The sequence below is a fragment of the Mya arenaria genome, chromosome 8, assembly GCF_026914265.1.
Source record: "Mya arenaria isolate MELC-2E11 chromosome 8, ASM2691426v1".
Lineage (NCBI taxonomy): Eukaryota > Metazoa > Mollusca > Bivalvia > Myida > Myidae > Mya > Mya arenaria.
The window spans coordinates 3741331-3768360 of NC_069129.1; the positions used below are offsets into that span (position 1 = coordinate 3741331).

General features: G+C 35.9%; 2 protein-coding genes across 2 annotated transcripts; one reads left to right on the forward strand and one right to left on the reverse strand.

Annotated features, from left to right (window-relative positions):
* Window positions 1–100: 100 nt before the first annotated feature.
* On the reverse strand, window positions 101–27022 carry LOC128242685 (phosphatidylinositol glycan anchor biosynthesis class U protein-like). Its single transcript, XM_052959936.1, has 12 exons — window positions 26876–27022; window positions 23172–23236; window positions 22728–22799; window positions 21195–21257; window positions 20749–20852; window positions 19090–19190; window positions 7340–7437; window positions 5216–5370; window positions 4209–4352; window positions 3724–3848; window positions 2778–2920; window positions 101–1427 (listed from the first exon to the last, which is right to left on the reverse strand). Exons 1-12 carry the CDS (start codon window positions 27009–27011, stop codon window positions 1314–1316), a joined length of 1320 nt encoding a protein of 439 aa, XP_052815896.1. The 5' UTR covers window positions 27012–27022; the 3' UTR covers window positions 101–1313.
* LOC128242684 (organic cation transporter protein-like) lies at window positions 9083–18085 on the forward strand. Its single transcript, XM_052959935.1, has 10 exons — window positions 9083–9423; window positions 13406–13658; window positions 13860–13963; window positions 14102–14256; window positions 14574–14742; window positions 15301–15513; window positions 15742–15965; window positions 16302–16483; window positions 16888–17039; window positions 17457–18085. The coding sequence occupies exons 1-10, from the start codon at window positions 9281–9283 to the stop codon at window positions 17602–17604; spliced, it is 1743 nt and encodes a 580-aa protein (XP_052815895.1). The 5' UTR covers window positions 9083–9280; the 3' UTR covers window positions 17605–18085.
* Window positions 27023–27030: the final 8 nt, after the last annotated feature.

Genomic DNA, 27030 nt, shown 5'->3' on the forward strand with positions numbered 1-27030 from the left:
AAAATCACGTAACTCAAGGATTGTAAAATTGACCACAAACTGTAACAATGTCATGCAAAAGCCTGGAATAAATTAAGATATACAATTTTAGAGCAATGTCCTGATTTTTAGTTTTATTCAGAAATATCAACACAAATAAATACAATATATAAAAGGTTTTGAAATAAGTAATTTCTGCCTAAGATGAATGAGAAACACACAGTAAACAAGCATACAAATCCAATGATCAGGTTTTTTGTACAAAGTCTAGGAATAGAGTTGCCTTGGCGACGTTGTTGTCATTTGTGTTGAAAATCACATTAATCTTGGTCATAGCCAAAAATGTTATTTGAAATATTCAAATGAAATTTGGTACACGTTTTGTCTGAGACAACATGCATGTTTTGTAAGGCCCGTATCTCTTGCATCACTAAATGTTGAGTTAAATAGGGTTTCGACTGAAAAACAACAAACAAGCATGGACGTTCTCTCCTCAGGCACTCTTGTTTAAAGATAGTTATAAAAAATCATAAGAGACACTTAATCATGACAATATCATAGAAAGAACAACAGACAGTGAAGGTGAATTTTCTACAACATTTGCATCCAGCATATTCAGAGTAAACATGTTCAAAAACAGTTACACAATGATAACATAATAAATTGCGTCAAAACTAAAACTACAGCATGGAAAATGAAGATTAATTGAAAGAAAAATATCAATTAAGTGAAAAAATCATTTTCTACAAGCTGACATCTAGCCAGAGTTCTGTTTTCTTGGTAGAAATAAGTTCTTGTGTCCATTTTAAAAGACTATGAGCAATTTCCCGTGGTTGGGCTGGAACGGGCGTCTTCTGGTGACAGGTGAATCAAGGTGACACCCCTTCAAAATACATTCTTAACATGGCTACTGATCTCATACAAATGTTTGATTCCAACATTGATATTCAAAATGATACAATGTGATGTACATGTATAGCAGTAAGAGTCAGTTGAACATCACTTCCCACATCAGCAACAAGCTACAACAATCAGTAACAATCACACACAGCACTGAACATTTATGTGTAACTAATAACAAAACTAGTCATGGAATTCATAAGAAACATGATATGATTTGACCAATTCATCACACATTGTTGTTTTTTTGTAAGTTTTGACGTAACTTTCTGGAAGTGCTAAGGTAATTCATAACACATTAACACAGGTTCTTTTCTCCTAAATGCTACAACATAAAACCATGTACTACTACACAAAAGAACGCCATATACAGATCCAGACAATGACAAAGTCACCACAGTAACCACGGTAACACATTTACAAGGTTTTAATGTTTACTCCATGACTATTTGAGCATCTTTTCCATCCTCCAACTTATGTTTGACACCATTTTTTAGGTCAAACTCTCGGCGCAGGAAACCAAACAGTAAATCGGTCAAAAGGAATATCTGAAATGGAAAATAACATTTGTTGAAACTCAAACCCTTACATTCGAATGAGGCATTGGTTTTTTGGAACTTTCTGTAGTACATGATTGTGAACACTATCTGCACAGGAAATAATTCAATATTAGTTTTGATCATGTATTTGTACATATCATACAAGTAAACCTTGTTGCAACCACCTAATTGTATGAAATTCCTCAACACAATTAGATATATCCCTTTCCCAGGTACATAACAAACAAAATTGTGCTTTATCTTGGCTTTTAATGTCAGACAAAAATTGTTTATCACTATCATAGGGTCATATTACAGAAGCATTGTAAAATGAACTTGTACCTTCTACATATCTTGGTTAGCAAACTTGTCCGATATATTATGCCCATACACATTCTGACCATATTTGGTGATGATTGGACAAAGGCTTCTAAAGTTGATCTGACAAAACCAATTTTAGGTGATTTCTAAAATTAAAGGGTGATAACTCTGGGGTGACTGTAGCGATATTGCTGGATGTCAAACATGTCTGAGATATTATGCCCACACACATTTGGACCAAATTAGGTAATAATTGAACCTAGGCATCTTCATTTGAACCCTTTTGCATAAATTTATTATGTTCCAGTTCTTCACAGCTAAATACACAGTTCATTTTCTCCCTATGCACCCTGTTCCCCTTCTGCAGCACCCTGTTCCCCTTCTGCAGCACCCTGTTCCCCTTCTGCAGCACCCTGTTCCCCTTCTGCAGCACCCTGTTCCCCTTCTGCAGCACCCTGTTCCCCTACTGCAGCACCCTGTTCCCCTACTGCAGCACCCTGTTCCCCTACTGCAGCACCCTGTTCCCCTACTGCAGCACCCTGTTCCCCTACTGCAGCACCCTGTTCCCCTACTGCAGCACCCTGTTCCCCTACTGCAGCACCCTGTTCCCCTACTGCAGCACCCTGTTCCCCTACTGCAGCACCCTGTTCCCCTTCTGCAGCACCCTGTTCCCCTTCTGCAGCACCCTGTTCCCCTTCTGCAGCACCCTGTTCCCCTACTGCAGCACCCTGTTCCCCTTCTGCAGCACCCTGTTCCCCTTCTGCAGCACCCTGTTCCCCTTCTGCAGCACCCTGTTCCCCTACTGCAGCACCCTGTTCCCCTACTGCAGCACCCTGTTCCCCTTCTGCAGCACCCTGTTCCCCTTCTGCAGCACCCTGTTCCCCTTCTGCAGCACCCTGTTCCCCTACTGCAGCACCCTGTTCCCCTTCTGCAGCACCCTGTTCCCCTACTGCAGCACCCTGTTCCCCTACTGCAGCACCCTGTTCCCCTTCTGCAGCACCCTGTTAATCTCAAAAACTTGGCTTAAATCCTACAAACCTGAGCAGTGGAGAAGGTCAAGGCAATGGCGAAGAAGAAGTTGGCGTTGGCACTGCCGGCATAGATCCACAGGTGCCAGAGTATCGGGGCCAGCACGGTACACGACAAAAACATGTTGGTTACAATGAATGTGTTACGCATGTCTGAAAATACAATATTTATATCTTTAAAATTTCTTAAAAATGCAATGAACATGAAAATACATGCAAACGTTTGTTTTATCCTTTGTCTGTGACAGAGTATAAGAGAACAAGTTTGAATATGTGCACCATATTGTAATTATAATAAAGATAACACTGACACAGTTTAGTTATTAAACAGAAAGTGTTTTTTGTTGTTCAACCGATCATTGATTAGCTATTATTAAGAAAAGATGTGCCTTAGTTCAACCATGAATATTCTGACAACAAAACTCTTTTGATCAGTGCTCAAACCATGTAATCGACATGCATTGTTCATTACATTGCACTACATATATTAAGCTAGACTTACCAACACTGAGAAGTTTTTTATAACTGGGGAAACATTTTATTTAAAATAATATTTTCTTCAATGTTTTTTTTTGAGAAAAAAAATCCATCTCAACTCAAATAAGGGAGCTCCCCCCTCGAGTCTCCTCCTTACTTGGCTCCCCCCTCGAGTCTCCTCCTTACTTGATCCCTGCGTTGACGGACTCTTTCAGATGAAGAGTGCAGAGGTACAAACACTAACGCTTGCCTATCTTTGTTGAGTTGCAAAAGGGTCATAACTCTAAAAATTATTAAACCCATAGCAGACGGCCTTGCTGTACATATGTTCATTGACCCTGGCAACATGTGTTCAAATGAAACGTGTCTTGAATGATTTTGAGTAATTCCAAAGGTTAAACATTTCACACTACGATGAAACCGTGGCTGTGACAACGTCTTCAAAAAAATGGACAAGCTAAAAAATAACATGTTCCTACAGCTAAATATATGTTTCCACAAGGGCAACAGTGTAACGAAGACAGCAACATCAGCATGGCTGGGATAGGACTTGAATATCGACATGAGAAACACCAATATGTATGCCAAGAACACCGGGTGATCCCTGAAATATACATAATATAGTTCAATAATTCCATGTCAATTTTTTAAAGCATATTTCAAAACTGAACCAGAATATATATCTATCATAGAAAATGAGAGGCGGAAAGAGAGACCCTTCAATAAGACAGGCCCCTTGTTTATCAGCTCTGTGAGACAAGAGGAGAAGAAGCCAACAACGACATGAACAGAAGTTTGATGTAAAGTTTTTCCATCACAGTGCGCTTGATCACATAATAAACACTTATACTGAGTGTCAAACCACAATTATTGCATTTTTATAATAAAGGAAAAAAATATTGCATAATCACAAAACATTTAACAATATGCTTTTAAAAACTTATCAGAACTTCATCATTCTTACTTGAGTTTGATGGCAAGTGGCACGGTGAAGAGGAAAGCATTGATCTGGAACACACAGATGAAGAATGGTCGGAAGTGCTCGAACATCTCTGTGAAGAAGTACCAGAACACCCCAAGATTTGGGGTCAGGTCAGGAACACCCAGGCTGTAAGGAGCAACATCAAATATGCCATTTTTGTGTGTTTTAAGCAATAACATCATAATTATTAAAATGGTAAAAAAGACATTGATGAAACCTTTCTAATATACATTTCATTGGCCTGTTAAACCATAATAAAACAAGAGGCCCACGAAGGCCTAGATGCTCTAATGTTATGGCTTGTTTGGGCATTTCTATCTAGAGCATATACATATGGGTAATAGGCAACATACTAATAATTCACTTGGAACATTTCCTGGTAGTTAAATGGCACTAACATTTCAGACTTGTTACATATAACGTACAATATGAATATGGAGGCTCTAAGAAATGTTGCAGATTTTAAGGACCATAATTCAGTGAGTAGATACGCAACACACTTTTTTGTTCAAAAGCTCAATTATAAAAAAAAAAGTCAGTTCCAAGGGTCAATAACTCAGTCATGCATGCTGTGGCTGGTTTTTGAAAGGAACTGTGATTAAGTCAATATTTATCTACTGTGTAAGCTCAGTACACATAGGATAAAACATGAAAGCTCTAATTTATGTCACAAGCTCAATTATAGCAATGTGACAATTTCAAGGCCCATAACCCAGTTAAGCATGGGCGGATCTGGCTGGTTTTCGAAAAGAAAAAGGAACCAAGCTTTCATGGATATCTAACTACTGTATAAGTTGAGACACACTCATACCTGAAAACTTTATCATGTTCATAAGCAATGGTTTACGAACACACAGACAACAGACACCACGCCATCACATAGGCTCTTCTGGCCTTTGGACATTAGAGCTGAACAAACTCATACCTGGGACCAATCTTACCCCTAGCTCATACTGAGTTCTGATATATAAATCATAATGACCACATACATGAAGCCAGTGGTAGCAGGCAGGAATCGTGTGGAGCCTTCGATAAAGTAGGAGGCTAGGAAAAGTGCCGCCGTCAATCCAAGACCTGTCATGGCTGTCACACTGCATCCTGTCAAAAACTGAGGCAAGTCTGACCTTTGTGACTTGTCTGACCTCTGAAGAAGAAAGCGTTGATATATCTAAGAAGTACAATACAATCATAACTTATTATATAACAAGAAATGCTGCAATGCAAAAAAAACAGGTTTTCAAAGATTGACAGAAGAACTTCAGCCTGTGTCTGTTTTTCTATTTTTAGTAACAGTGACCTTGACCATAGGGACCCCAAACGCAATCACATGAAAGGTATCCATAAACACTTCCTTTATACCAAGTTGGGTCAAGATATGTCAACCCTAACTAAAGTTATTCAGTTTCAACCACTCTTCTATTTTAAGTAACAGTGACCTTGACCCTTTTGACCCCAAAAGCAATCCCATGAAAGGTCTCCATAAACTCTTCCTTTATACCAAATTTGGTCAAGATATGAGGACCCTAACAAAAGTTATTCAGTTTCAACTGTTTTTCTATTTTAAGAAACAGTGACCTTGACCATGAACCTAGGGACCCCAAATGCAATCCCATGAAAGGTATCCATAAACTCTTCCTGTATACCAAGTTTGGTCAAGATATGTCAACCCTAACTAAAGTTATTCAGTTTCAACCATTTTTCTATTTTTAGTAACAGTGACTTTGACCCTAGGGACCCCAAACGCAATCCCATGAAAGGAATCCATAAACTCTTCGTACAAACCAAGTTTGGTCAAGATATGTCAACCCTAACTAAAGTTATTCAGATCCAACCGTTTTTCTATTTTTAGTAACAGTGACCTTGACTTTGACCCTAGGGACCCCAAACGCAATCCCATGAAAGGTATCCATAAACTCTTCCTTTATACCAAGTTGGGTCAAGATATGTCAACCCTAACTAAAGTTATTCAGTTTCAACCATTTTCCTATTTTTAGTAACAGTGACCTTGACCTTGACCCTAGGGACTCCAAATGCAATGCCATGAAAGGTATCCATAAACTCTTCCTATAGACCAAGTTTGGTCAAAATATGTCAACCCTTACTGAAATTATTCAGTTTCATAGGTGAGTTTGATGCTGCCCGCCCGCCGGCCCGCCTGAAAGATGTTCTTCATTCTAATAACCAGGTTTCACTCAGTGAGCCATTTCATGGCTGAAATGTAGGTTAGGTATGTTCTAGACATAGTCTTGTCTCCCATGACTCTGTCATCGCCTTCTCATGCTTTATTTCATAATGGTTTACTGCCCTTTGTTAACCTACATGATAACAGATTTTGGTACATAGTTTTAGGTTCTGCTTGCATTTAACAATTTATAAGTCTCACAAGTAATAAATGTGAAAAAGCCATACTTTCTTTTATTTTCTTAAGCATGCATGTTTTAATTTTAGACAAGACAGTTTGAGTTAAATGGATTTGTCCACAGCTCCCTTTGAGAAGTGGCATACAGGAGTGGAGAGTAAGTAGGTTCAACGAACTTAAACAATTAGACTACAAATGTAAATAGTTACACTGATAGGACTGGTAGCAGTCTGCATGTCAACAAACCTATTTTGTATATATCTCTGCACATGCATTCCATAGACTCCTGGTAAGGTGGTGTGAATGGTATTCCCTACTGATGACCCTCATCTGACCTTGTGAGCCCAAGGTTTAATGTAAACCAGAAACTAACCAAGGTATCAATGAGCCAAACATTTTGACCTGAGTTTCATGAGTGTGGGTAGAAGGTGTAGACTTTTAGCAAGACTTCCCAAACAATTTACCCAGTGACCAAGTTTTGAGCATGATGTGACCCTTTACTATTGGTTAAGCACTTAAAATAAACTGAATAAAGCAAAAAACCTATACTTCATTTAAACTGGCTAGATAATGTAGTTTCAAGGAGAGTTAACAAGGTTTAATGGACTGACATTCAATCTAAAGAGAGTTTTCACCCTTTTAATGACTCATAAGTAGGCCACTAGGTCAAATAATACTTCAGAGGCTACATTTCTTTCAAATATTCATGAAACTTGGCCAACCTCTTGGCCAATTTGTCTTTGAAATATTTTACCTGTTGAAAGAAGATGGCCGCTGGTACTAGGAGCATTATGGGATACAGAGACTGGTACGCAGCGAACGCGATACACGCCAGGCACAAAACAACGTTACCTGGAAAAATACAAGATGAAACTTTAAAAAAACACCAGTGCTGTGGAGTGATTGCCTAAGGTTGTCTGCTGTTCTTTCAGTTAAAAAGAAAATTACATAACTCAACAATTGTTGAAGTCAGAGATATGGAAATACTTTCTTGAAACATGTGTATTTAGTTTAATTTATCTTAAATGGTTTATAAGGTATGGCCAAGATTTGGTTTTTGCACTTTGACAATAAGGATACAGATGACAATGGCTTTCACAAAACCCTAACTTTTTGATTAAAAGAAAACAGACAAACCAATGGAATAGTACAACTTACTATTATAAGTCATTGACTGGAAATACAGATATTTTTTTTATTTTTTAACAATAAAATATAACATCTTGCTTCAATTCTGCCTGGAATTTACTAAATTGATAAAAACTCATCAACAAACATTTAGACATATCTTACTACAGTAATACACCATTGCCTGGAAATACACATAATCTAAATCATGAAATATCTAATACCTAAAACCTACTTTATCAAATTGCCATTTCATACTTCCTATTATGCTTAATTTCAGTATAAGTTATAGTTCATGTATTTCAATTTAAACAATTTGTTCAAACGGATTGTTTAATTTGTAGTATGTGAACTTGAACTGTCTTATAGTTTATCGTTGAAACTCAAGTAAGTAGATCACTGATCATTAAATGTGATGGCACGGCCCATAATATTTGTTGCCACGGCCTATAAAATTAATGCCACTGCCGAAAAATGTGTCGCAATGGTCCCCAAAAATTGTTGCCACAGCCGAATGAACATGATGCCATGGCCAAGAAAATGTTTTGTCTTGGCCCTATTAAAGTTTGGCCACGCCCAGTAAAATTGTTGCCACAGCCCAAAAATCATATGCCTTTCCCTTATAAAAGTTCCACTACAGCCCAATAAATGTGATGCCACGGACCAGTCAATGTGATGCCACAGCCCAATAAATGTGATCCTATGGCCTCAAAAATGTAAAACCTCAGACCAATAAAAGTATCGCCACGGCCTAATCAATGTGACACAACAGCCCAATAAATGTAACACAGCCTTATAAACAAAACACAGAGCACAAAATAGAAAAAGGAAATACTTTAACATTTTTTGCAATTTTCTAGATTGTATTCCAAATTCTTTTCCTCTCACTGCAACATGGGTATAACATATCATGATGAAACAAAATACACGTACATAGAAAAGAGAGTGGTGGACTTCTTCATTGTCAATCAACATGTATCAAGTAAGAACAAATCCTGAAGTCTTATGTTTCCATAATTGGCTCAAACTGACCAGGCTCATCATTAACCATTAAACATACAAAAGTTTGCAAGAGTTGCTGACTTACAATCAGCTCAAGTAAATGTAAATAAAGAAGTATGACATGATATCAATATTGTCGAAATGTAATCTTTCTAGACTTTCATTTCCTTTGTACAAAAGGAATGTGTTTGAATGGTTTGATAGATCACGTCTGAAAATTAGGTTATGAACGTATGAAAGTTTATTATATCATACAAATACCTAAGTATAAGATTAAAACAAAAACAGCCATACTTAGAAGACATGACACACAGTAGTTATCAGTTTCAATCATACTTAAGGTCCAAAGAGTATGCACGGACCCAACTGTGCTTTTCATGTGGGCAATTTTTTTTTCAATCTTTATTAGAATGAGTGTGAATTTTTGTTATAATTCGTAGAATTGCAAATATGGACACATTTTCAAAACATATGAACATTCTTGACGGAATCTAAATAATACAAACATAAAAGAAAATAACAGAATCACAATCAGAATCAGTGCAATTAGCATCCACAAGGAATCATGAAGTTTGATGACATTTTACGAGAACTGGGGGAGTTTGGTTTCTACCAAAAGAGGCTCTACTTTCTGCTTTGTATTCCTGCCATATCTGTTGGCTGCTACATGATGATGAACATAGTTCTGCTGTACACCCCTGAGCACAGGTAAGTAATGTTGGCTGAAGTTACTGATCAAAACAACAACTACAGTCTGTGGTCACATAATGTTTCTCAGTAAACAAGAAGTATACATTCAGTTGTCAACAATAAGTATAATATTAAGTTGTCAACAATAAGTATATATTCAGTTGTCAACAATAAGTCTATATTAAGTTGTCAACAATAAGTCTATATCCAGTTGTCAACAATAAGTCTATATTCAGTTGTCAACAATAAGCGAGGAATTCGTGTTCAACCTGAACAGTACCGACAAAGAATCTATTGATAACCGGTTGCGTAATCCCCCACGGTCAAATACGCGATTATTCCTCAATACAATTACTGAAGATATTGCTAATCTGTTCAAAGAATCGGCTTTTAAAACATTCTCTCAAAAAATAAGTAATAACACCTATCCAACAAAATATACATATAGCACGAAAAGGCCGTGGTTTGGCTTACAGTGCAAGAAGGCGCGGTCGCTATACAATAAAGCACGGAAAGCTTATAATATGAATAAATCGACTTCGAACAAAGAAAAATTACATACTGCGAGTAAGCATTATAAAGTTACAATGAATACGTATGTCGCAAAACACAAGCATACAGCAGAATACAAACTTCGAGAACTCCATTCAAAACATCCTAAAGATTACTGGAACCACTTGAACAAGGTTACCAACGTATCTAAACATGAGTCACCCCCTATAGACGATTTTTTTCATTATTTCAAAAAAATCAATGACGTCGTTGACGCGAATGATCATATATCGGATAATAACCACCCGAGCTTCTCTAGCGCCGAAACCGATCTGTTAAATAGGCCAATAGAACATGACGAAATTAACAAAATGATACTGAAAAGTAAGAATGGTAAAACATCGTCGCAGTTTGATAATATTATCAATGAATACTTTAAAGCCTCGCGCGCCGATATGGTGCCAACCTTCTGTACACTTTTCAATATAATTCTTGAGACTGGTATTCTCCTGGATGCATGGCTAATCGGGACAATAAAGCCAATTTTTAAAAACAAGGGTTCTCCTACCGACCCCCAAAATTATAGGCCGATTACCATTCTTAGTTGTTTAGGCAAATTATTCACGTCTATCCTTAATGAACGCATCAACACATTCCTAAATAATAATAACTTATTAAACGAGAACCAAGCCGGATTTTGCGCAAATTATTCAACCTGCGATCATATTCTTACATTGCATTTCCTTATAAGTAAACTAAGGGCCCAGAAAAAGAAACTGTTTTGCTCATTTATTGATTTTTCTGCCGCATTTGACTCTGTCTGGCGAGCTGGCCTGTGGCATAAGGTAATGCAAATTGGCTTACAAGGTAAAATCCTCACAGTCATAAAAAATATGTATAATGATATAAAATCATGCGTTTCCATCAATGGGCATCTGTCTCCTATGTTCCCAAGCTTTTGTGGAGTTCGTCAGGGAGAAAATCTTTCTCCGATTTTATTTTCTATTTACCTAAAGATTTAGAAGAATTCCTTAAAAGAACATGTTCTAGTGTTTCTATAGAAGTAGATGCTAATGAGACAATTATGTACCTTCAGTTACTTATTCTCTTGTATGCTGATGACACTGTACTTTTTGCAGACAATGAACGTGATTTTCAAAAAACTGTTTCAAAGATTACTGTTTGCAATGGAAACTAAATATTAACCTCTCAAAGACTAAAATAATTGTCTTTGGTGCCAGAAATCTGAAGAAATCTAACTTTAGCATTGCTAACCAAGCGCTAGAGATAGTCAAGGAATACAAATACCTAGGTGTATATTTCTCGTCCACCGGTAGCTTTTTATACTGCCGTAAATATTTAATAAGCCAGGCTAACAAAGCAATGTATGCTCTATTTCTTAGAATTAATAACCTAGACTTGCCTTTGGACATACAACTGAAGCTTTTTGATTCTACCATTGTCCCGATTCTAACGTACGGTTGTGAAGTCTGGGGTTTTGAAAACCTTGATCTGTTGGAGCAACTTCACTGTAATTTTTTGCGACGGATTACATATACTAGAAAAAGTACTCCACGGTACATGCTCTACTCGGAACTGGGTAGATACCCCCTTAACACCATAGTTAAAACCAGAATGATTAGTTACTGGAGTAAACTCGTTTCATCCCATGACTCGAAAATAAGTTTTTTGATATATAAAGGCATTTTACATAGTAATACTTCAGCCTGGACCAGTTACATCAAGTCAATACTTGATTCAACGGGTTATTCATACGTTTGGCATAACCAAACAAGAGTACCTGTAAAATATATCAGTAAACTTGTGAAATCTAACCTTGTAGACCAATTTCAGCAAAACTGTTTTGAACAATTTAATCTTTCGTCTAAGGGTAAAATGTATTCTCTGTTTAAGTCTGATATTAAATTTGAGGAGTACCTTAATATTTTACCCAAATCTCTACGTTTTACATTCTTGCATTTCCGCACTAGTAATCATAAATTCCCTATCGAAGTCGGTAGATGGAGACAGAATGCTGTACCACATGACAATAGAAAGTGTACGTTTTGTAATCTAAACGATATCGGTGACGAACTGCACTATTTACTTACATGTCCATTTTTTAATCCTACCAGAAAACAATACATAAGTAGTCGTTTTTACTCAAGACCTAGTGTCTTACACTTTAGTGAAGTTTTAAATTGTATGAACCCGGATACCTTAAGGAAAACAGCAATTTTTGTTAAAATCTTAGTTAATCACTTTAAACGAATCTGATCATGTACTATATAGTTTTTCATTTGATATCTCATAACTATATCGATTATATTGTATCCTAATTCAAATAAATGAATTTGTTTTGTTATAAAAAAATAAATAATAATAATATTTAAACTAACCACATTCCCCTTACTTACTAATTATATTTGTTTTGTATAATGATAAACTCTAAACCTGTTGTGTAGCCGCCATTAACCCACATATTTATACCTGTGTTAACATATATATATTGCGTTTTCACATGCTTTTACTTAAATGTAAACTGTGATATAATAAAAGAATATTGAGTTGAGTTGAGTTGAGTTGAGTCTATATCCAGTTTTTAACAATTAAGTCCATATTCAGTTGTTAACAATAAGTCTTTATCCAGGTGTTAACAATAAGTCTATACTTAGTTGTTAACAATAAGTCTTCATCCAGGTGTTAACAATAAGTCTATACTCAGTTGTCAACAATAAGTCTATATCCAGTTGTTAACAATAAGTCTATATTCAGTTTTTAACAATAAGTCTATATCCAGTCATCAACAATAAGTCTATATCAAGTTGTTCACAATAAAAACTGAAAGCTCAAGTCAACAATAAGTCTAAAGTCAAATGCAAACAATGAGTCTAAGATGACTCTTCTTGCTTGTTGGAATGTTTATAGATGAAGTTAACAATTAATGAATTAATCATATTTTTGTGTGCGTTTATGCAGTAAGAAAGCTCAGGCACAAGTTTGCAAATCCATGATGATCATTCAATGTATTCTTGATATTAACACTTTCCGTGTATGTTTTTCATTGTTTTAAACTAAAAATACAATTAAAATACATAACATTTGAAACATTGTTTACCATTGGTAAAATGACATCATGCTTTTGGAATAAGAGTGCAGCAAAGAAATAAACAATTACATCATAACAGTGACACCGGTTTGTCCAAAATGAGCATCAGTTTTTCTCTTTAAAAATACAAGGACAATGTAATTAAATGGATTTATGGTTACGCCAAGACTCTGTAGTCTGTGATCAACAAAGTGGTCTTTTGACAGTAATAATCAAAGAAATCAGTAATCGGTAGTCACCAAATAAGTAGTCAGAAATCATCAATGGAGTGCCACCAAAACATTTTACTCAATGATGATTGTCACCAGAAGTACCGGGTAACAATGTTTGAACAGCTGTCAATAGCTGAGAACATCAGTAACTATTGGCACAGTTACACTTATTACTCATTGCATTCAGATGCCAGCTGCCAGATGATGTTTACCCCAATGACACTTGGATGATACAGTCAGAAGAACACGAGCGACTCGTGGCCATGTATGTGCCTCCTGACACAGAGTACACATATGACAGGTGTAACCTTTACCAGGGGATGGGGGATAGCCCGAGGGTGGGACCAGGGGCAGGGAACATCACACACAATGGTACCCTAACGCGTTGCTCCAAGTGGGTCTACAGTAGAGAGGTGTTCAAGGAGTCATTCACTTCTGCAGTAAGTTTTATCAATTAAGTCTTTTCAAATGACAGTATTGTACTTTGAATATTAAATGTATACTTTTTTTACTTATTCATAACAAAAAGATTTTAGCCTAATACATCAGTTGATCTTACAGAGTTGTAAGACAGGCTGTTTGATATTTTCTTTCAATGAAACGTCATGAATGGGAGTAACTCTAGTTTTTAATGTTTACAGCAAAATTTTGTATGTGAGGATGCTCTAAAGACATCCCATATTCAGCTGGCGTATTACTTTGGGGTGCTGGTAGGGGACCTTGGCTTTGGCCTTCTTGCAGATATGTAAGTCAGCTTTCGGCCATATTTTTATTATCATATTTAGTACAAGCTCAAAAAAAAAAGAGTGAGTAGTCTTATTCTAAGCCAACTAAATGCTCCTATGATATGTAACATATTTGCTAAAAGTGACACTTTTTGCAGCATAGGTCGCAAGAAGTCCCTCTGCATTGCAGCTGTGTTACAACTGGGTGCAGCCCTTGGCGTGGCATGGGCTCCAAATTTCTGGGTGTACCTCGTCCTTGAGTTTCTGGTGGGGGCTGCTTGTCATGGGGTCTTCATGGCCTCTTGTGTGCTTGGTAAGTAACAAGAGCTGAAGGAACGGAGTGTTACCTGGTTGATAAAAACAAGTTACCAGTTAAATATGAATAGGTATTGATCATAGCTGTTTTTTTGGTAAAGACGCTATCTTTGATATTTATTGTATTAGTTATCAAGCTGATTTTCAGAGTCTAAGATTAAAAGAGTAGTTTAAATTAGATAAGAATACTATACATTTCATGAAGACACTGTATTTAAATTGAAAACCTTTTTGCTTTTCTTAATATGCTCCTGTGTTGAAAATATATCATGTACACAACATTTCCCAGTCCACGTGTTCAGCCCTTTATTTTAGGCCTGGAGGTGGTTGGGCCGTCGAAGCGTGTGTGGGCGGGTGTTGTAATTCACGCATGGTTTACTGTCGGCCTGTGTTACCTATCAGGAGTCTCCTGGCTGCTCCAACACTGGCAGTATATCCAGCTGGCTGTTGCTGCACCGTGTGCTTTTTACCTCTCGTACTGGTGGTAAGCATACTACACTCGCTTGATCGTGGCTGGGACTGCTTATTTTGAAGTGTTTAATGAAATATCACTGATTCCAATATATATTTTCACCTAAAAAAAGCATTAATTCTTATTTTTCTCTACTCTGAATTTCTATTGAAATTAGAGAGGTTTGCAAAAGGAGTTCTTCCATTATTACAGTATTCCATTTTTTTCAAGATGTATTCAGATAATCACATTTCCGGAATAACTCTGAATGACATTTACTGAGTTCTCCTACAGGAAGCATACAATGAATTATCCGCCATTCAGGTTGGCAGTGGAGTCTGCGCTCAGGCCTGGGTCACACACTGAGATGGCAAGAATTATTAAAGAAAAATTGGCTATGCTATACTTCCAGGGACAGGAATAAAGTTACAATTGTTTGTAACAATCAGCATGAGATATACAGATACAGCAGGAGTAAACATCAAACAAATGGCACGCACAAACAAAGCCAAGCTGCCAGAGAAGGAATTGCACTGGTAAACTCTGTATGAATCTTTCAAATGAATTATTTCCCCCTTTATACTCTCCCAGGTTAATCGTGGAGTCCCCACGCTGGCTAATCAGTATGGGACGTACAGAGGAAGCACGAGTTATCATAGAGAAGATGGCACACACAAACAAAGCTAGTCTACCAGAGAAGCTGTTTGATTCAGACACTGTGCAGAAACAGGCTGGCGGTAAACTGTGGGAGCTGTTCAATAACAAGGTGCTCTTCGTCAGAACCATGATCCTGTTTTTCAACTGGTAGGATTTTCATTCACAATTTCATTGCAGTTGCATATTACTCCTAAATATTTGTATGGATAGAAAACATTTCAAAATGTAATTGAGGTCTGATTTTTTTTTTTACTGGGAATAAGATATTTAGGTTATGGCTCATAATCTTAGGCCATGCATCAAATAGACTATACAAGTCAGAGTCATGAATTTATATCTATTTGTTTCTGTAAGGCATGTGTAAATCTTCTACAGGATTGTTGTGAGCATGTGCTACTATGGAGTCACCATGTACGCTGGCACCATCGGGGGAAACTTCTACCTCAACTTTTTCCTTCTCGCCATCATCGAGTTCCCGGCATTTGTAAACATTCCCATGCTGGACTGTTTGGGTCGGAAGTGGACACATGTGTTTTTCATGTGGCTAGGGGGATTTGCGTGCATTGGGACAATATTTACTGTTGTGTTTGGCGGGGAAGGTAACAGAGCTGTTGATTACAAAGTTGACACTTGTTTATTTGAAGTGAAAGTAAAAAAAAATAGTATAATACTATTTTGTTATCATTTGAGTTATGTACACACTTAAAATGAATGAAAGAAATCCTGAAACTAATGGGCAATTTGTGGTCCTTGTCAAAGTTTACATCCTGTCACGGGTTTAAATGGTTATTTCATACACTCATCTCACTCTCACCAAACAAGTTAACTCACCATTATCATATATATTTCAAAGTTAACATTACATTTGCTTCCAAACACAGTAAATAAGGTAAGTGTCATTCATGATAACTTACACGATTGGCCTTACATTTCAGACCTGCACATAGCCACCTTGGTGTTATCCCTGATTGGTAAGCTGGGCCCGACGGGAGCATTTTCTGTTATCTATATATTCTCCCTGGAGCTCTACCCTACCGTGCTTCGCAATGCTGGGATGGGAGCTAGCTCTTGTGTCGCCAGGTTTGGAGGAATGGTAGCACCATACATCGCAAAAATGGTACGCAATACAAGCAATGAGGCATGGTAGTTAATACAATTGATTAATACTTTATTTTTGAATACACCTGTAGGCAAAAATGATTCACTATTGTTTTTAAGTAGTTAATAGACTGTGACTATGGTGGAGCTCGAATCTACAACTGTTGTGAACACTGTTTGAGATGTTGAGATCTTTCAATATTATCTATGTGTGAAACAATGCCTACAATTATTAAGTGGACTAAGATGGCTTTGATTGGATGAATTTATTTTTAGATAAAGAGGTTATTTTTACGTGGACAAAAAACCCACAGCCTTTTCATATCATGTTCAGAAAATCCAAAACTGAACTGTGATGAGCACCCTTAAAAACAATTACAAAAGTTAACTTAAATACATGTTAATCTTCCTCTTTCCCAACAGGGCGAGCTGATAGGAGGGGACTTTGGTAAGGGTCTGCCACTGGCCATATTTGGTACCATGTCCATACTGGCTGGGGTACTGTGCCTCTTCCTCCCAGAAACACTCAACCAGAAACTTCCAGACACCGCCAAAGAGGCCGCCCAATTCAAGGGGTAGGGGTTAATTGTTTACTTACTTATTTAGCTTGATTGATATGAATTTCCCTCGTTTCCGTTTCCTAGGTAAGAACCAATAACGCCTTCATCATGATGCCATGAGAATATACACCTGTATGGGATTAAACCCCCAACCTCTATGGTGAATGGTAGACATCTATACCACTAGACTACTCGCGCTCTCAAGGAGTTGAGGTTATACATAGAAGATATGGATTATATAAACTTGATAAATTATCAATCCACTGGAACAATGGTTTTAAAAAAAGACAATGTAATTGTTTAATGATATTTTTATGTCTTGTGTTATTGCTTTTATAAATAGACAGTGCTGCACTAATAATGCCCTACAATAAAATCAATTGCAAATGACTTGTTATCATAATGTACAGTATGATGAAATACTATTTTCAGACATAGACGAGGTGTGGAGAAGGAGGTGTACATTGACGAGGAAAAGTCTGATATTGTGCTGAAGAATGGCCACATAGACAATACAGACAGCAATTTGAACACCGCCAATGGCAATGTTAACAAAGCTTATGAAAGCTGTAAATTATAGCCAGGCTTACCATTTAAATAAAAGGGGGCCATAAGTTACTGATAGCTGTAAATAGCAGGAAGAATTATTGGTCTATACCAAATGAATTATAAGTTTAGCACCAGGTTCCAATTTCAAAATCTACCTATCCAGCAGGAAGAAACAAATGAAGTGTCAAAGAAAAAACAAATATATCCTTGATACTTGATTTCACAAATGAATATCGTTAGGAAAGAATACATAGCATTATTGACTCGTATTTATGTTTTTATTATCAAGCTCAAGAAAATCATAAGCTCGATGAATCTAAACATAGAATAAATTTGGCATGGTCTAACTTGATGAACATATCGGTATACATTCCAAAAGAACCTACCTTTGTATTATACTGTAAACTATTGGGATTTGTGGGGTATATCATCCACAGAAAATATTTCTAGTCAGTCATTTGAATAGTATATACATGTAATATTCATACATAAAACTGTCATGTCAACTCATATTTAGCATTGTTTGTGTTAATCAGTGTATTATACCAATGTTAATCATGAAATAAAAACCATGTAAATTATGTTTTAATTGCAGTACCCTTTACGGTACCATTAATTTTTAATGTTTTTAAACAGTATTCATACCAAGACATATCTCATTTTGAGAGAGGTATAAATGATTCATATTTTTCCCAAGATTTAGATGTTTTCTGTGTTTTCGTCTATACATTAACTCCCATATCAAAATGATAACAAGACTCAGTAGGCGGAGCTTAATTATGCAATAACCAGCCCGTGGATAAATTCCTTGTGTTCTTACTGTTCACTGAAATTTACTCAACCAGCCAATGCATACACACCTTAATATGTTGTGTGAGGCATTCTGCATAAACCAAACCGCGGGGGTGAATATGACGTAACTAAGTAAGTCATGGGTTTTTAAAGCATGACAGTAGTTTAATTTAATAAGGAGACAAAAAAAACCCCACTGTCTCCCATCAGCATGTTAAAGAGCCCGTGATTTATCACATAACGTCATTCACCTGTGGCCTGGTTTTGCAGATTGCGTCAGATCAATATAATTAATACCTTGGTAGACAAGTTCATTGCTAGTGGTTGAAAACGCTCATCTGTTTTCCACAGTTGTACATGGGTCAGAGTAATGGGCCTTAATGCTTCATGTATTCATGTGAATATCTTACAGTTATGACCAGTAAATGTTTTCTCATGGCTCTGCTGCCGACACTGACAAAAGGACGGCTATGTCAGACAAGATCTTCTGATAAGCTAAAAAAACCCAGATCATCTAAAATGACTTTGATAGACCACTTATGATCTATTTTTAGATGTGGAAACGACGTCTTTAGCATAGAAAGACCTGTGTCCATTATATAGCCGTCCATACATGAACTTAGATTTGCAATTTTATGTTAAAATATACATTGGCTTATCAGGAAGATTCTTACATAGAACTATGACCTAAGCCTGTGGATCTAGCAAGGCCAGTGACACCCACCTTTAAGCATGTACATGAAGGTGAGGAAGATGAACAGATTGTTGATGACAGCTGTTGACCGCCCCAGACATACTGCTACACTGTACGGATTCAAGAAGTGGCTGAAAATCATACAACGTATAAAGTTTAGTTTTAGTTTATGCAGGGCCCTTGTTTTCCCTTTTTTGGAGAAGAAAATTGGCCATAGTACAAAAATTGAAAATGTTTCCATAGGACACGGATGCTCCCATTGCTGCATTTATCATGAAAGCAATGGCCATTATTTTGTCCATTCTCCATATGTGTGCATCAAAATTAAAAGTTTCACAGCTTAATAACATCAATTACCTTCCAAAAAGATCTCATGAGTATATGACTAAAAATGTTGAAGTTGTGAGCCACACAAGTAAAACAAGTCCAAAATGCCAAATTTAGCTTATTCAGCGGTCAAGACTCTGATTGTAGTATGTTCAGCGGCAAACAAAACCCAAGATGCACAACTTCATGGCCTGAACAACATTTCCCTAAGGTTATTTGACTCTAGGTTGTTTATAGTTTTGAGCGACACAAAATAAAAAATGCCAATTTTTGCTTATTCAACGGTCATAACTCTGGATTTACTATGTGCAGCAGCAAACAAAAGCTGTGGTGAACAACTTCATCACCTGATAAACATTCCCCAAAGTTTCATGACTCTAGGTGAAATAGTTTGGAACTTTGTGACAGAAATGCCAATTTTTGCCTATTCAAGGGTCATAACTCTTGTTTAACTAAGTGCAGCAAGAAACAAAGCCCCCGGTGCCCAACTTGATTATCTAAAAAACATTCTCCAAGGTTTCTTGACTTTAAGTGAAATAGCTTTGGAGTTTTAAGCAAAACAAAATCCATTTTTTGCAATTTCAAGGGCCATAGCTCTGGTTTTAATTAGTGCAGCAGGAGCAATACCCCAGGTGCACATCTTCATCACCCCATTAACATTCCCCTAAGGTTTCATGACTCTAGGTAATAGAGTATAGGAATTTTGAGCAACACAAGTCCAGAAATTCATGTGCCATTACTCAGGTTAAACTTAAGTTCAGCAGCAATCGAAACCCTAGATGCACAACCTCATCACCTTAATAATATTCCCATACTCCAGGTGAAATGGATTTGAAGTTGTAAGAGACGCAAGTCCTGAAATGCCTTTTTTTTTTGCTCATTCAAGGGCCATAACTCTGGTTTTACAAAGTGCAATAGGAAACAAAACACAAGATGCAAATCTTTATCACCTAAATAACATTTTGCCAAGGGTTCTGGACTCTAGGTGAAACAGTTTGGGGTTTTGAATGACACAAGATGGGATAATATCACACACAGATATGGCACAGACACACGCATTGACTGACAAGAGCAAATCTATATTCCCCGCCCCCCATAATATAAAATATAAATAATATTTCAAAAGTCCTAAAATATGAAATTATGAAGAAAGAAATCCTGACAAACCCTCGTATATCTTTAAGATAGCTACACATACTATTTTAATTAAGGAAGACAAATAGAAACATCTTTGATTTTAGTTGAAAACTTTTTAATATGTGTCCCCAACTTGCTCGAAATTCACCCATCAAAAGACTACAGCCATTATGTAGTTATGCCAAATGTTGTTAAAATATAAAGGCATAATAACTGAATACTTACGCAGCAACCAGTGCCATGGAGATCGTGCTGACATCATCTCTCTTCAAGATTATCTTCTCCACACCAATGGCGTAACTCTTCACTTCAGATAACTGCTTCGCTAGCTGATAAGTAAAATCCATATGATTTATATACTATGAAATTTCAAGGGTACTTAAAATTTGTGGATTTTCATATTTTGAATGAAAAATTATTTTGATTAACTATGACTTGCACAAGAGGCATAAATCAGAAGTTTTTCCTTTGAATTATATTGTTAAGCTATCCCTTTTATACCTGAAAATTTATGTCAGTCCCCAAAATATAAATATATAGTTAATTTCTGAAAATTAACCTCAGTGTTTAAATCAATGAATTAGGATTACCTGACATGAGATCAGTGTAAATAATAACTTTATTAATCAAATTAAATACATGCGCAAGAATGTTGAAAAAAAACTTCTCACCATATATCTGCCAAAGTGATGACCAATGCTCGCCAATGCCAGACCACTCAGCACATCAATAAACTGAAGAAAACAAATCAAGAATAGACACACAACAGTCATTTAAATACAATGCAAAAAAAACCTTACAATCACAGTCTTCGTCGTAACTGGGTTGTACGAAGCCCTGGACAAGTAAATACTATTTCGGATAAGTCAAAATTCCCAGGTGGTTGCCCAAACTGGCAAGTGCATTTTTCCTCAATTTAAACCACCCAGTTTTCATAATTTCTTTAGCAACAATTAACACATCCTGTATGAACGTTCTAAATATTGGCTATTGTATATTTACGCATGAATTGGTGATGCCACAGCATTTCGCATGTTCAATATTTGTTGTATTCAATTAATAAGCATCTAAGTCAAAGCCTCTGCCCGACTCTTAGACGCTTATTAATTAAATACTTCTCTAGTTCGTGTTTTGTTTTTGGTTACAAAATGATGAATTTAAAGATGCACTCTCACTCCCGCAAATAATATATACCACAATGAATAACATTGTTTTAATATTCCTTAAAGGATAAGTAAATGTTGAAAACAATGGTTTTTATGAAGGATACCAAATTCAATTTGGAAATGTGCGTAAAACACAGTAATTCTACCTTAGGAAACTATAGTCAATCGCAGTCAATCGTTTAGCATTCACCGATTATTTTATTCTTTTGCGTTTTCTGCTGTTAATTACACGGTTACAATCTTGTTTTCAGTAATTAATATTTTCCATAATTACATTATTTAGTAAGTAGTTAAAGGTTTACCAGTCAAAATTGTTGTTTGTTATATTTGTGTATGTATTGATTTTGAATAAGAGCGTCACTTTAAAGTATTTTGAGGGTGCTTAGCCAAAAAAGCGGAAAAAAAGCAGAAAATTATAATACTAAGAAGCAGTATGACAAAAAATGATGACATAAAGATGACTGGTTTTCAATTTGTTGAACATTATCCTTTAGGGAATGACACTAACAATTTGGCTTTTGTTGGTTTTTGTTGTTGTTGTTTTTTTTCAAATTATTTTGGGCAAGTAAAACTGTTTTTGGGTAAGTGGTTTTCTTCAATTACTTGCCCGAAAGGTCAAGTGCTGAAAAAAAATTAAGGCAAAGACTGCAATCAAAATAATTTCCACTTCTCCAATAAATCAAAGATCTTTACATTATATGAAACAGAATAAATTAAGACGCTAAAATGTTTTCATACAGGAATAACCTGGATAAAATGTTTTAATTTCTGTATTTTTTATATTTCTGTATTTTTTATAGCAGTAAAGTTCATTTCGCTTCTTTCAATTAGCCAAAATACATACTAATAATGGATTTTGATAAATGAAAAATGGTTTCGTCTAATAAGCATACAGATTTTTCTTCTATAATTTCTAAAAACTCTTAAAGAAGTAAATATAACGAATATTATAGAACAACAAAAATAGTGAACTTAGCTTAATCGTGTTATAAGAGACTTAAGAAGTTTCGCGAAATTGGGGCAAAGACATTAACTCACCACAAAGAAGTAATTGATCTTTGATCCAAGAAGCTTCGTCACAAAACTGAAAACCCTCAGCATAATTGGGGTCTGTAATAAGAATTTGTTATTCATGGTTTAAGTTGCAGTAATTGTTTATGACTGAAAAAGACACGCTGTCCTACACGCTGTCCTACAAAATAATACAAGCAAAATAAATCTTGAATTTTAAATTGCATTACATGAAAGACTCTGAACTGTCTAAAATACGAAGTTATTTTGAATTCAATGTGTATTTTTTCTTTATTAAAACCTTGACTAGAAGCAATTTGTATTTTAATTTATTGACATGCAGCCCACTTTCCTTGTTAAGCTTTTGAATTTCTGCCAAGTCACAAACAGATGAAAAATGCATCAAGTGTTACATGACCATTCACATCATATGAACATTAATATTTTATAAAGACTCATATGAATAATAACCTCGTGGAACATATCCCCCTGGTATGGAGAGATGTCATTGTCCTGAAGAGCAATACCATCCAGAGCTGAAATATGAAGTAATGACAGCTATCAATATTAAAGCATTTAAAAGTTTTCATACCATTAAGGACACATTTTTAGACAGTCAATAATTATTGCAGAACATGACCTGTTTCAGTTGGGCTAGCCTGGCTATATACATACCAAATTATACTGTGTATAGGATGCACTTTTATACCCAGTAATTCAATAAAAAAATAAATGCCTGTGTCCTATCTACAAAAGTACTAAACTTCAGACATTTTCTTTCGTAGTCCATTTCTGGCTGAATTTGCTTTAAAACAGAAATAAATGGAAGAAAAAGTGTTTGTTAACTCCAAACTTCAAAGGGCTGTTACTCAAGTCGATTGATAAATTAGTTATATCGGCAATGAATAATCAGGTACAGTTACTCAAGTCGATTGATAAATTAGTTATATCGGCAATGAATAATCAGGTACAGTTACTCAAGTCGATTGATAAATTAGTTATATCAGCAATGAATAATCAGGTACAGTTACTCAAGTCGATTGATAAATTAGTTATATCGGCAATGAATAATCAGGTACAGTTACTCAAGTCGATTGATAAATTAGTTATATCGGCAATGAATAATCAGGTACAGTTAGCACAATGTGAGAACAAGTCATCATAGTTAATTATTTTAAAGCCTTCATAGTGTATGATAGATTTCACATAAAATGATTCTGTATTAAAATAATAATAAACTAGAAATGTGTCCATTGGACATGGATGCCCCAATATGCCCCATTCATCACAAAAGCAAGGTCCATTATTTTCTCCATTCTCCATAAATGTGCATCAAAATGATGAGTTCCACAAACAAAGAGCAATGGGAAACCAAATTCCAGGTGCAAACTTCACCATCTAAATAACATTCTCCCAAGGTCTCTTGACTCTTGGTGAAATAGCTTTGGAGTTTTGAGTCACATAAGTCTGGAAATGCCATTGTTTGCTTATTCAAGAGCCATAACTCTGGTTTCACTAAGTGCAGCACGAAACAAAACCCAAAGTGCAAAACTTTATCAACCAATTTACATTCCACTAAGGTTTTATGATTGTAGATAACATAGTTTGGAGTTTTGAGCAACATCATTCCAAAAATGGCAACTAAAGCTAATTGAAGGGCCATAACTCTTGTTTTACTTAGTACAGCGGGAAACGAAACCACAGGTGCAAAACTTCATTACCCCATTAACATTCCCCTAAGGTTTCATGACTCTAGGTAATATTGTTTTGGAATTTTTAGCAACACATGTTTACATTATAATTAAGGAATCACGGACGAACGCATATTTACACGGATGTATGTACGAGCTGACAAGGGCAAATCTGCCCCCTACTCCTCCCATATTTGTGGGGGCATAATATACATGCAAACTGTGAAATGGCATCATTGTGCACTGCCAATTGTGGAGGTGTGAAAAAATATCTCTGCCTTCCTAAAGTAGCCAGTGGTCGAAATAAACATAAGCCCGCAAGCCCTGCACTGGTAAGATGTCTTCCAGGCTTGCTCAAATTCTGAATTGTTATTTTATTATATTTTATCATTTATGTACATGCGCTGTTCTATTTAATATCCATTACCAATTCGTGATTCAATAAAATTGTCAAAACAAATATGGTGGCTACCGAGTTTGACATTTTGATCTATCTATGTAGATGGTTGTTCTGTTTTGTTACTCTATTTTCACATTTATTTTTGGCTGCGTCCTATCTATGCAAGTGTCCTATACACAGTATAATTCCGTACATTCACATATGTATTAAATGTATTAAATTTTATTCTCTCTGGCAATATGTATACCAAAATTCATTGGAACATGTTGGCTTAAACTCTCCAGTTACAGAGATATGGCAATGTGATGGCATCACCCCAGCAACGATGATAGTAAAAGCAACCACAAGGCCCATTGTTAGACATGTGAACCTCTAGCAATGTCAGAGAGGTAGATTTGGATCTTCAAGCTGGTAGATATGGTTAAAAGCAGTAGAATTTCTAAATCCCTTGCATTTTCAGTAAAAAACAATGATGGATTCAATGTAAACAAAAACTTGATGGTTGCTACTACTTTTAAATTTTTGGGAAATACGCTATTGTTCAGGGTCTTGTCAAACGTCGGTGTTTTTAATTGAGAAAACAGAAGGAATATTACGTCTGGCTTGTGAAAACTAAAGCCTTTATAAAGTAGAGGTGCTGATAAACCAATCAGACTGCCCAACAGGTCGGCTTTTGGGTGTAAGAGCAGACTACTGCAAAATTGTTATAAATGTTAATTTTCGTACCAAAATGTCATAACATTTCATACATTATAGATAATTAATTTGTAAATGTTAATTCTATAATATTTTGTTCAAAGCATTTTAATATATGTCTTAAAAATTAACAAAAAATACTGATTAGTAGGATGCCAGTCTTTTGTGCCGTAACTTGGCAATGATCTTGGCCGAGGTGTCAATTTGACAAGTTGTTAATTTTTTTTTTTCAAGGGAAAGTTTTTGTTGGGAAAGCTGGAAGAGCTTACATGTACGCCATTTAGTCACAATAATGCGTGTATGAGGGAACTTTTTAAACATTTCGATATTCATTTTGTCACCTAAACACCACAAGTTGACTGATTCACACTAATGTCAAATATATTCTTCAACTGTAACTCCACAATATTTAACACTGCATTGTTAAATAAAAACACAAAAGTTAACATTATTATTATTATTATTATACATAATTATTATTATTATTATACATAAATTATTTTTTGCCAATACCTTTCTCTTATTACACTTAAGTGTTTTAAGAAACACAAATTTAGATCCATCTGTTAACAAAGCATTGCCATTTTTTTTAACTATACAGCAGGTGCCCATTATCTTTCCGCTCAATATATTTAGTGCTGGGATCTGTCATTCATGGCTAGGAAAACAACAAGTGGGATATGGATGCGTAGAGTCGCCAAAACAAAAATCATCAAAGACTCTGAAGCGGTTGTTCATGTTTATATGGACTAGTATGCCATTTAGTTACAAAAATGAGCGATGAGGGATATTCTTTTTATTATTTTGACATTTCTTATGTATCCCTGTAACGCTACAACTCTCTAACATTTAAAACTGGGCGAAAGAATATATAGTAATATTATGCATCGCTGTTGAATAAACATGACAAAATTGTTCAATATATACCCGTCAGTGATCTAAACTGGACTGAATTTGTCAATACAGTCATTATTTGCACATAAATATATTCTTGGTCACGAAAACTGTTTAATACATGTACACCATGTCAGATTTGCCCCAGATTTACAGATTTACACACATGTTACTGTTTTATGATACCTGAACGTGTTTTTTGGCATAATGACATAAATAAATATGTGTTTAATAGTAGCCAACAATATTTGGTGGACTAGTATGCCATTTTATTAAAATCAATGAATCAGACATTTGACATTTACATTTGAAAAAAAAATAAAGCCCTTAATCTGATCACAGTTACTGTTTCGTTATCACGCTTCAAGGCTGATTTAAGAGCACTTCTGGTAAAGGACTGAGGTGCACATAAAGTTGAAATTTGCAACTTGTCAAAATATTAAATCGCGAAAATATGTAACAACTGCAATGTTTCGTTGTCAAAGCCAACTTACCTTTTTGCCATGAGGTCAGAGCATTGGAGACCTCTACCCTTGATGCACACCAATCAGCAACATCAGTTCTAAACAAAGACAGGCGCAAAACAATGCCGGCTGCAAAGCAGAAACCAAGCCCAACTGCTGACGCCATTTTGAATACTCTTCAAGTG

Coding starts and splice junctions, on each gene's coding strand:
- LOC128242685 (XM_052959936.1), bottom strand. CDS start 27,011: ATGGCGTCAGCAGTTGGGCTTGGTTTCTGCTTTGCAGCCGGCATTGTT. Junction 23,237..26,875: donor TCTGACCTCATGGCAAAAAG/GTAAGTTGGCTT, acceptor TTCATATTTCAG/CTCTGGATGGTATTGCTCTT. Junction 19,191..20,748: donor TCCATGGCACTGGTTGCTGC/GTAAGTATTCAG, acceptor TATGATTTTCAG/CCACTTCTTGAATCCGTACA.
- LOC128242684 (XM_052959935.1), top strand. CDS start 9,281: ATGAAGTTTGATGACATTTTACGAGAACTGGGGGAGTTTGGTTTCTAC. Junction 14,257..14,573: donor CATGGCCTCTTGTGTGCTTG/GTAAGTAACAAG, acceptor CCTTTATTTTAG/GCCTGGAGGTGGTTGGGCCG. Junction 14,743..15,300: donor TTTTACCTCTCGTACTGGTG/GTAAGCATACTA, acceptor ATACTCTCCCAG/GTTAATCGTGGAGTCCCCAC.